Source organism: Phaethon lepturus, unplaced genomic scaffold, assembly GCF_000687285.1.
Source record: "Phaethon lepturus isolate BGI_N335 unplaced genomic scaffold, ASM68728v1 scaffold13818, whole genome shotgun sequence".
Classification (NCBI taxonomy): Eukaryota; Metazoa; Chordata; class Aves; order Phaethontiformes; family Phaethontidae; genus Phaethon; species Phaethon lepturus.
In genome coordinates, this window is record NW_010555584.1 from 1 (window position 1) to 11,470 (window position 11,470).

Consider the following 11,470-nt stretch of genomic DNA (forward strand, 5'->3'; position numbering starts at 1 on the left):
TGCTGCGCCGTGGCTGCAGGCGCCGGCCTGGGACGAGGCCCTGGGGAAGAGGAGGCTCAGGGCAGCTTAAAATGCAGACGGAGCTCAAGCTCACTCAGCTAAAGGTGAGCGACCCCACCTTAGCCCAGAGGCAGCTGCTGTGCAACAGAATGGATGGGAAAGCAAAGGGAAAGGCAGACCAGGAATGCTTTAAGGGGAGGGAGGGGGAAAAAAAAAAAAGAAAAAGGTGCCTCTGCTCAGCTAGAAACTGTGAACCCTACAAGCAATTATTGGTAAAAAGAGAATATACTTAAAGCGGGATTGAATATTACCTGTATCTTATTGTGAAGCTTTATTCTGACTTTAAATACATTCAAAAATTATTTATCCCTTTAATAAAAACATGATGGTGCACAAATTGTAACATTTAATCTGCATTAACACTCACTCCTACAGGCTAAACCAGTTTTATACGACTCTGCTTTACCTCTTTTATACAGGGATAATCTGCACCCATTTATTCCAGTTCACTTCACAGGGGAACACTCTTCCCAGCCTGAGAGTACAGTCTATCGTAGGCTCATAGTATATTGTTGGGGTTTCGCTCAATTTGGGATTGTTTAGTTGTTCTTCCAGAACTGGCTGAGAAAACAGCGACACCAGGGACGGCTTTTTCATGTAGAATCGTCTGATGCAACCAAGAGTTTCCAGACCCTGCAGAAAAAGTCACATATTTTAGCTTGAGCAGTTGCAGTAAAAAGAAAAAAAAATGCACTGTATGCTGTTCTACCTGCAGTGTTCTCAAACATTGGACGATTTATATGAAAAGTAGCTTTGCTTCACCCCTCAGGAGACCATGGGGATGGCAAAGATGACAGCACAACACGGCAAGTTCACATAGCTGGATATATGCTTGTTTGTCACCTTCAGCAACATCTGGCTACTGACACAGAACATGGGTTCAACAACAGATCTCAACAGTTAGGATGAGTTACAAATAATTTAAGGCTGGTATAGATGTAAATCCCAGACTTCTGGGTCAGTTCTTGCTAATGGGTTAGCATTCATTCCCACAGCAACACCCAGCAAGGCAATCTATGTGCCAAAAACAGCTGGAGTGTATTCAGTATGTGTTGTGTATGCATCTAGATTTTACTAATACTTGGTATATTACAGATGTAAGCTCTGTCTGTGGTTTCAAAACCAGTTCTTACCAAATTTATTGGTAGAGAAGTTAGATTCAAGTTCTCCAGTCTGTAAAACGTACAGGTAATTGCTTGATTCTGTGGATTTGAATTAGAATTTCCTAGGAATGTATCGCTTTCCCACATGGGCATCCCTCACCACTATCCATACTGCAGTCTTAAAAGCTTTCCCCTGATCCCAGCTACCCTCGTGGCAGTTTGCTGCGGCACAGGACATACAGACAAACTGTGCTGGAACACCGAGGAGGCAGGATGGGTGCTCTGTGCATCACCGGTAGTAAACACAACTTGACCAAAATGTAGGAGCCTTTGGACAGAAGTGTGGCGTACATACAGTGGAATATTCCTTCCAGCATTAGTAGGGGAAGTCACACTTACGGGAGGGACTGCAGTATGGCTGCCATACTTAAGATTTTGAATCCTTAGTGAAAAAATAAAAATTCAAGAGTTCATTTGCTAAGTAGCAGTGGTGGCAATCAGACTTCAAGGTGTGGGAAAAAAATATGAGAAACTCAAACCATGTATTGTTTTACAGTTCAGGATGGATGCCTTTAAGCAGGTCTGTCAGGACAGAAGGTCTGTTTACAGTATTGTCTAGCACAGACACATTTCAGTCTGATTCTCATGTCAAAGACTACCCATCTGAAAGGTACATAAGGAAAAAAATTAAGAGAAACTCTGCAGCGATTAACACTGCATTAGACAGCCCAACTTAATATTTCACAGCGACAAGCCACCACTCTTCAGTAACCAACCAGCATTTCAACTGCACGTACATCCATTTCAGAAGCAAGCTCAAATTTTAAAGGCAGTAATATGGTAATTCCAAGGAGGGGTAAAGCAGGCTTCCTTCCATCCTCACTGGGAACAGTAACTCGCTCTGGCTTCGGTTAATTTGCACTAAAGGGAGAAGGTTGTTTTTCACAGTTCATTCAGTCACATTTTCCTGGGACTTCCAGGAAAGTAGCTGCCAGCTCCAGAAGTGTGGAAGCTGAACCAGATTAAAGCTCACACAGCTGATGATTCACATACCTGCAGTATCTCCAAGACAGCAACAGGCTGCAGCACCCCCACGTAATGCTGCAGCAGCATGCCTTCCGTTACGCCGGGTTTTGTCATGATGTGATAGAGCACGGCTTCCATCATCCCCTTACACACGGGTTTATTCAGATTCCCATCCACAATCCTCCATGGTCTCCCAATGAAGCAGACGTTCTCGCAGGCCCTGCAAAAGACAATTTGAGTTCAGCTCTGTCAGGGGTTATCTTCTAGCCAGATTCCCCATGATCACCATTTCAGTGTAACAGAGGTTCTATGTCCGTTGCCAGTGTTTGCTCACGTGCAAGGTGTAATTTCTGCAGCTGCTCTGAGCAGAGACTGGTGCTGATCTACCAGACACTTCCACAGACCTGCAGTATTTCACACTAGGTGTTCACCACCCAAGAAGTGCTTTTAGCACCATTATTCCACTCAACAGTGGAACACTGTTTCTCTTTCTTCCTCCACCTCTTCTCACAACCACATCTGTCTACTCCAACCACACTTTTTGTGGTTCCATTCCTAACTCAGTTAGCTTGAGTCTTGATAACCTTGATAGCTCTGATAACCTCCAGAAGTTATCCAAGACCTGCTTCAATCTGCAACATGCAGCAACAGTGCTCAGATAGGAAAGAAATTCCTCATTTTTAGCATTTTGGAGTCAAAAGACAGACCCTGCATGGAAATTCACATTTCCAGTACTGCAGTTTCTGCAGGCCTTTCCTGGGCACATGGAAGCTGAGACTTTCTGGCTGATTTGTGCAATAAAATTAGTTTTGTTCCTATGATATTTGGAGCTAGTTGGTTTTTGGGAAAACACATGTATCAAATTTTTTCAGCTTGCATACAAGCACGAGTAAGATTAACAAGAAAAATGGAGGAAAGCAGAGGGTTTCTCTATCATCGATAGATGGGCTCACTGCCCATCAGAGCATAAAACTAAAGTTTCCAAATAATTTGCTTCCAGATACTATTTTGGTAGTGCTAAAGTGTTTAGTTATTCTGCAGACATCTCTTACTCACCGGTCCCTGGCTGCCTGGGACAGATCTGTCATAGAACTTCCTGGAAAGAAAAGAGCACACAGATTTTAATTAACCCAAACTCTTTATCTAGCAGAAGGCAAGTAAGAGGTGGCTGAGCTGTAAAATGCAACAGCTGATGCTAGAAAATAAGCAAACTGCGCTGTGTGGTGTTCTCAGTTGCATGGGGAGCTCTAAGCTTCCACTCCAACTGTCGTTACCTGTCTGCTGCACATTCTTTCTTCCTCCACCTCTTCTCACATCCACATCTGTCTACTCCAACCACACTTTTTGTGGTTCCATTCCCAAATCACAGCAAGAGGTTTTATTCCTAGAAGTCTGATGACATGGCTGAACAGCAAATAATTCTATGGACCGAAAGAACCGGGTTTCACACCGAGCGCGGTCCAGGTCTCAGCTGGCAAGCACTCACATAGGTTTGTTTAACTTAACTTTAGCAGAAGTCCAAGTACCTGTAGACTTGAGAATGCAAACTCAAGATTTCAGCAGGGTTCAGTTTCAAAGGGAAAGTTGTCTGTGCAACTTCCATTATGCATTATGTCATGGGGTTTAATTACACAATTACTTAATGTAGGTACTTCTACCACACCCAGAGGCTAACAGCTTTGGCTTAAGCACACATAAACCCTTCAGCTGGCCTTTGTCAGTAAGATGCTTGATAACATAACATAACATACTATTTCTTCCTTCCTGTATTACAAACAAATAGAGGAAGTTAAACCCAAAACAGTACTTTAGTAGTTTCATGTTAAGAACTGCTGAAGTCTTTGCTGTTTAGACAGCCCTGAGTATTTCCTGCAGGAAGGCTCCAATTAAACCATACCAAGTTCTAAGATGCTACAGATCAGTCTGCAGCTGTAAACGTGGGTAACAGCAGATCTTGGCAAAATACCACACAAGCAGTTAGCTTGTGATTCAATCTGAAATCAGAGGTGATAAAAACAAAAAATAAAATCCCCAACAACCTACTTAATGTAAAGCCTGGCAAGAACTACTAGCTATTAAAAAAGAAAACTGGCAGTAAAAAAGAAATTAAAATTAAGTCAAATTGGGTTACAAACGAGGCTATTAATCATCTCACTGACATGTGCTGCTTTCTGGTGAGCGCTTTAATGATTTTACAACTTTCAGTTATGGGCATTCTAGTTAAATGTACACCAGTAGTGCTGCGTTTTCTAGGTTTAGAAATGTCTAGCCTTTGGACTGAAGCCAGAGATGAGAAACTAGTGATCCAGATACGTTTTTGGAGAAGAGTAAGACATGGAAACGAGTTTCTAAAGAAAGCACATTTCTGGACTAGTCATGAACATTCCAGCAGTAGGCATAAGAAGGAATCTTTGATTTATTTGAAAAGTTCCAAGACTCTCTGGATCAAGTAAGGTAATGCCAATTTGTCCGTGAGAAGTGAAAACCTCTGTCACTGGTACAGCTTCATAAAGAACCCAGTATTTGCTTATAAAATGGAGCTACCTGTCTGGGATCAACTGATAAGCTATTCTCTATTTCTTGGATATAGAGTGCTCCTACATACCTTTAGACACTCCTGGGTTCTCCTGTAAGTAAGTAAGAGCATCATACTGCTCACTGGCTGACTGTTCAAGGATTGGGACTTCCTTGCTGTGCTCAGTGCTGAGCTCATCAGCCTCTTCAAGCTCTTTGTCCTCAGAAGAAGATTTATCTTGTTCCTCGTAAGCGTCCACATTCGCAGCACCTGGAGCACACACTGGGTGTTCAGCTAGGTGTTCCATCTGTCCTCCCAGGGAGCTCGTTTCTTCATCCATGATTAAAGCTTCCTTCGTTGTAACAGCATCAGCAATGCCTGCAAAGTTATTTTCATCTGCACTTTTCAAACCGCTCTGTGAACCCTGGCAGAGCTGATTGCCATCTTGAAGGACATCATTTTGAGTCTTGCATCTCTTCCTTGGGGGTTCTTCATCACTGACAGATTGTGTGTCTCCTCCCAGCTGCTCCACCTCTCTCAAACATTCCTCTCCCTTCTTTGGTTCTGGTGGCAGGCAATCCTGTTGTACCTCTGGGAGAGTGGCTTCTGCTCCTTGCTGATCAGAATCGTCTGGTTTATTCTTCACACATACTGAGTGTAATAGCCATGGCTTGGCAAATACTATTGCAACCAGTCTTACAGTATGGCCTCCAACTTCTAAAACCTGCTGCATTTCAATAAGGTCCTAAAAAAAACCCAAACCAACATAAAAATGGTCTCAGGAGCTTTCACTGGAAAATGTCAGTTTAACCAAATATCATGGAATTGCCATCTTTAACTGGCAGCAAAAAAAGAGGAAGAGCTTAGTAGAATATTGAATTTTCTGTCCTGCTGCACTGAAGTTGAAAAGATGTTTTACCCCTTCAACTTTTTTGAAATTACAGCACAAGACATTTTTGTTCAGCTGAAGTTAAAATGTAACTGGGAAAGAGTATTTTGCTTCTAAAGGTGAATGTTGGTTACTCTAGGTTCCTGAAACAGTTCATTCCTGTCTTTTTTTAAGTGCTGCTTTAATTTTTGGCCCTCCTATCCTAAATTTGAGGAGAGACTGCTATCAGGTATCGATGTGTGATCTCTTGCCTAATATCAATAGCTTTGTTCAACTTCAATTTGCTTCCTGCAGCCTGGAAGATTGTCCTATTCAAGGGGAACACTAAGCATGCAAACATTAACGTATGGAAAGCAGCTGGCTGTAAAACCACCTGAATGTACTGCTCCAAGCTCCTGGTCCGTCCAAGTTCCACCTCTTCATAGCTGCAGAAACGTTTGCTTAGTTCAGCTTTGCAAATTCCAAAGTGGGAAGTTGCCTCTATTGCATTACGGATCTCCAAGACAGCAGCTACATCACTGGGATTATAGCCATAACATTCTGTACACTCATGAAGAAATCGATCAACCTCATAGTTTTCTTCTTGGACTTTTATCAGCCTGGTAAAAGTTTCAGGGAGGCAGGAGACTCCCACAACCATGTTATCAAGCAGAGAAGAAACTGCAAAGCAAATAAAAATCAAGTGTATGAGCTGTGAAGCAGTTGTTACTATGCAATATGCTACAGAAAGAAATATTCTGAGACAGTCTAGAACACCTCTAATCTGTCTATTCCAATTAAAAACAGAGCTCAGTTTTCCATCTTCATTGCTGCAGTTTCCTTTTTCCGTTCTGCCTTATATATTTGTGTCTGAAAAGATCTGTAGAAGAAAAGCAAGCTGCTTTACAAGGGCTTACCCTCATATCAAAGTGAAGTATCACTGAAATACAGTGTAGACTTACTGGTATTCTAACACTGGGTCAGTTTAACTCTAAGTTAGTGAGGGAATCATCTCCTTTTTTCTTGAAGAAGGTCAAGTGAGAAGTCTAGGGCAAGGAAATGCTATGGAGGACCCTATTAATCGAAAAAAAAATGGATCCATGGTAGAAAGCTATTGGCCAAATATGGTACAGACTACAAGTTGACAATGTCTTAATACAATTAGTGTAAGAAAGTGTCTCTGTTTGGAGACAGGTCCATCACTGCACAAAACTGATCCCCACTGTACGGAGTATTCAGAAGTTGAAGCAGCGTAACCCCCTTTTCCAGTCCCGGATGATTAGAGGGTAGCTTTGGCACTGTTCTTACCTGCTCCCCACCCTTTTATCTGCAGGCTGCCTTTATGTAAAGGCCCATGTAAATGTCCCTGCCTTGTGGGACACTCACACAACAGCTGCGCTGCTTTGACAGCCAAGGAAAAACGAGAACAACTCTAACGAGCTGTCAGCTCAGTACACCTGGAGGGCATGTGTGGCAGCAGAGATATGAGAAAGAATTTCTATTTTACCTCTAACACAACAGCAATAGGAATGGGCAGGGACAGCACTAGACTGTCCAACTAAAGAGCTAAACAACTAAAGGCTTTCCTGGATACATCTGCATTACAGGTGAAAGGAAGATGCTCTTCAAGAAGCAGGGTGGGGGGGTGGTGTGCTGATAAATTGCAAATATTCAAGCTCTGAATATTACCAAAATGTTTATATTGCTGTCGGTAAAAGGCCAGAGATTGGACACCACTATTACAGGCACTCGCATGAGACAAGTAAATGTGAATTTCCATTCAAGGAGCTCTGAAAGATTTTTGTTTCTCTTTACAGAAGAGAAAGCCTGGGTGCAACATAATAGGGCATTTTAAGTTGCAGAAGGGACTGAAAAACCTCCTGGAGAAGGGATAACAGAAGACAGACTTCCTCTTTGGATTAAGAGTTTCACACAACATGCAATACAGGCAAGGACTTGTTACCAACAAAAGGTGCCTCTAAGTCTTTAAGTCCGGAGAGAAAGCATTACAAGGCAAACCGCATGTGTGATGAAAAAAACGTTCCTATTAAGAAGCTTTGTTCAAATCAGTTCCTCAGCTCATGACTTTGCTGTCTTTCCTGCTCCAACCCACTTCCGTGCAAGTTAGGCCAAACAGAAACTAACCTGGAGAACTGAGTCTTCCTGGAGCTGGTGTACATCGCAGCTTAACCTTCACCTGGCAGGAATTGACCACAATGTTGTCGCTGGGACTCAGATTGCGCGTGCTGACAATTCCAGGGGCGTAGTAGCCTCTCATCAGTAAGTAATTGGTATGAGATGCTTGACGAGCTTTTACTTCTATTCTCCGTTTGCCTCCAGAGCTGTCATCTAAGTCATCATCATCGTCATCATCATCCTCAAGTCCTTCTTTTCCCAAACTACAGCAAACAGAGGTGTTTTGTTTGTTGGCTTTTTTTTCCAAAATAGGAAAGGTGACTCATTACACCAAGCACAGCAAGAACACATGCTATTCTGCATTCCAGTATTTAGTCATGAACAGCTGTGGGTATGTCCATAGCAGGCTGATTTAAAATGCTGAGATCAAGCAACTACAGAAAAGAAAATACAGTAGAGGTCTCTGGAAAAGGAAACGCACTCTTTCTTGCAAGCATGTTGAAAAGAACCCCAGATATCTCAGCTTACAGTGCTGAACCTCTTTGGTTTCAGCAGACACTTCATCACGAGGGAACATCTGTCAGAGCACAGAGGCTGAAACCATAAGGGATACTGCAGTACAGGGCAGACAGTGTTCATTTTTAAGGGAGAAAAGGAGAAGAAAGAATTACAGACCAAACATTTCAGTTACTTTAAAAAAAGCCAAAAAACCAACATAAACCAAACTGCAGACAGCCTCAAAGTAAAGAAAGAATAGCAGTAGCAGCCAGAATAGATTTCCCAGAAATAGTCAAACCGATGCTATTTCTTTCCAGAACACACACAAAAGCCATTGTGGATAATGGTGAAGGCTCTGAAGAACCTGAGCTAACTCTGAAGTTGTCTGTTTTAAGCAGGTTATGCCAGAGACAACCAAAAGTTCCTTCTAACCTTTTCTAAGATGAGTTAGACCTTGCGTACCTTCTCTTAAAACATATTTAAAACCAAAAGGGAACACATCATTTAGAAAAAACAGTGCAAGTACATAACAAGTTGGAAAACTGGACTCAGATGCCCACACTCAGAAATGGGAGTAGTCCAGGGTTCAGTGTATTTTTGCTAATGACCTGGGTGATAAAATAGCTTAGCAAGTTTGCATGGGATCAAACTGGAGAGGATGCAAGTTTATGAGAAGACAGGATTTGCATTCAGAACATTTCCAGCAAACTGGAGAAATAGTCCAGAAAAGAGCAGGAAGCAATTTCATATGGACAAATGCATGTTATTTCTATCACAGTACTGTGCACCTGTCCCTCCACACTACGAGGAAACAATTAAGTAGGTAAAGGAAACGGAACTTGTTCTAGGGAATCTTAAGAATCAAAAGCTGTACATGAATCTCCACACTGGGGGTTTTTGGCTGCCTGGTTTTTGGCGAGACCATTGCCATTCATCATCTTGAGATGTATTAGCAGGCTTATCACCTATATAACGTGATGTAATTGGCACAGACCTTCCAGCAAGAGCATGGCATTTGTTTTTTGACATCACAGTTCAGTGCAGAGGAAAATAATGAGAGAGACAGATCTGGTTAACATGAATAACACACCAAAACCAGAAGTAAAGGAACTGGGGCTGCTCATTTTAAAGCACAAAATATTATGGGAGGAGGATTGTGATAACAATCTTCAAATAGGTAATAAGCTGCTCTAAAGAGAAAGAGAAGAAAGTGTTTTCCATGTATATATACAACAGGCAGCAACAGGTTGAACTACGGCAAGAGATTTTACTTGCACTCTAAGACAATACACAATGATTGTAAGGATAGATAGTCACAGGATTAGGCTGCCTAGGGAGAGAGTTTCAATTTCAGTGGTATGCAGTTACTGGAGGCTTTACAAAAAATTCAACGAGGAGACAATACATAGATTGAATATGGTGGAGACAGGTTTCACTGATAAAGCTGAAACCCTGGTACTAATCCTTCTTAGTCCTTGAAATGAGAAGGCACAGTGTTGATGAAAATGCTCATCTAGCACACACCACTCTCCTTTCCACATCACCTCTGAGAGCAATGAAGTGCCTAGCAATTTAAGTGTCATATATGTGAAGACAAATGCAGTCCAAGGCTATAATGACAGGCACTAACTAAAGTGCCATTAAGTCTTCAGAATGCTCCCTCAGAAACAAAAATCTAAACAATATCACAGTAAAACATGCAACAATATAGCGTAGAAAATGCTAATGTCTGTCCCAGTTTCATTCAGGTTACCCCCAAAACGTATTTACTAGTAGAAATAACAATGTTTACCTTTTTATCACTTCATTTTCCACCATAGTGCTGTCCACCACAACTATCTGCTCTGGGATTCTCACATTCACAGATACAAGTCCCAGGGAGAATAGGGAAAGCATCGCCACACACTGGCCACCAGGTCCATCCATAGGAAATGCAACCATTCCTTCTGATGCTTTGTTTTCTTGATCTTTAAATGAGAAGTTGTCTGGCTGGTCTGATTTTTCAGCATCCTTGAGCTTCTCCAGGAACTGAAAGGACTCTGTACAAATTGTACTGGGAAACCGCCACGTAAAAACTCTGGACAAAAAGACAAATTCAAAGCAGCGCAAAACTTTCATAATCTGTTCTTACTGTATATGAATTTTAGACCCATGGTAGCACAGAGCAGCCAAATAGTCGAAGTTCCATGATAGAGCTGGTGACAAAGCATCTTCTACATCTGCTTTCACAGTCCTTTTACTAGTTCCAGAACATTACGTATTTATGCAGCATGTAAAGGTCAGGTACTATATAACATATACAAAGCAAAGATCTCATCTTCTGCTCAAGCACTGAATACATTTACAGTTGAACTCTCCTCCCTCACCCCTGACATTCAGGTACAGTCCAGCACAAAGTAACTGGACAGGAAAAGCAAGCAACCAACCATCAGAATAACAAGATTACTAAAAAAAAAAGTATCTTTCCACCACATCTAGAACTTGGTGCTACCTCTCCTCTCCTCTCCATAGGTCTTTGTAAAAATTTGCCCCGCAAACTCAGCTCTATTCCCTGTAAGGCCCTAATTGCTAACTGAATACAGGGCTAACATACATACACACACATTACCTTCTTCTTTTCAGCTGTGATGATCAGATTCTTTGGTCTAGATACTTCATGTGTATTCTCTCCTCCATGCCAAGCATGCCTGGGTAGGTTCTTTTCTTTGCTCAGTGACCTTTCTGACACTCACCTGTAGTAACTCTGAGACAGCTGATACGACATGGGTACAAAAGGCAAAGCCCGGCTCTTCTTTGGTCCCAGCGTGTGGTTTACTCGGCGGCGATTGACCAAGCTTCTCTTCTGACACTCTAGGAAAGCCTTCACAAGAATGTCATCCCGGTACTCCCGGTACAAACGGAATGTCTGCAAAAAACCCCCATTCAACGTAAAAGGCAGTATTAGCTCTGAATCCACTGTAACACTCACCTACCTGAGGTTTACATTAAATAAATGAATATGGAGCTACAAGCCAGAATGTAAATTATACACATAAATTCACTTAACTACACTATTCTGTTCCTTTTATGGGATTCCAGGCTTTGCGCTTTAAAGGCCAATTAAATCAACTAAATACTACCTTGATATTCAAAATGGGATCAGGCTCCCACTAGCGTTAGATATGTAAAAAAATGCTCATCTGCATCACATTTTGGGAGATTCTTCCCATCATTTTACCAGGAACACTTGCTTCCATGAGCTTGACTTTCTAGGCTCCACTCTTT

The 11,470-nt window shown here is 42.0% G+C and overlaps 1 protein-coding gene across 1 annotated transcript in view; it reads right to left on the bottom strand.

Moving 5' to 3' along the window:
* Positions 1-471: 471 nt before the first annotated feature.
* Positions 472-11,470, bottom strand: part of GTF3C1 (general transcription factor IIIC, polypeptide 1, alpha 220kDa) — a gene marked incomplete at its 5' end in the record, with an annotated part of 42,176 nt that continues 31,177 nt past the window's right edge. Inside the window, 8 exons of the mRNA XM_010292210.1 lie at positions 472-693; positions 2,217-2,409; positions 3,246-3,285; positions 4,795-5,449; positions 5,967-6,253; positions 7,718-7,971; positions 9,999-10,283; positions 10,939-11,111. Of these exons, the coding sequence (XP_010290512.1) occupies positions 472-693; positions 2,217-2,409; positions 3,246-3,285; positions 4,795-5,449; positions 5,967-6,253; positions 7,718-7,971; positions 9,999-10,283; positions 10,939-11,111 (2,109 nt within the window). The remainder of the gene's footprint in view (positions 694-2,216; positions 2,410-3,245; positions 3,286-4,794; positions 5,450-5,966; positions 6,254-7,717; positions 7,972-9,998; positions 10,284-10,938; positions 11,112-11,470) is intronic.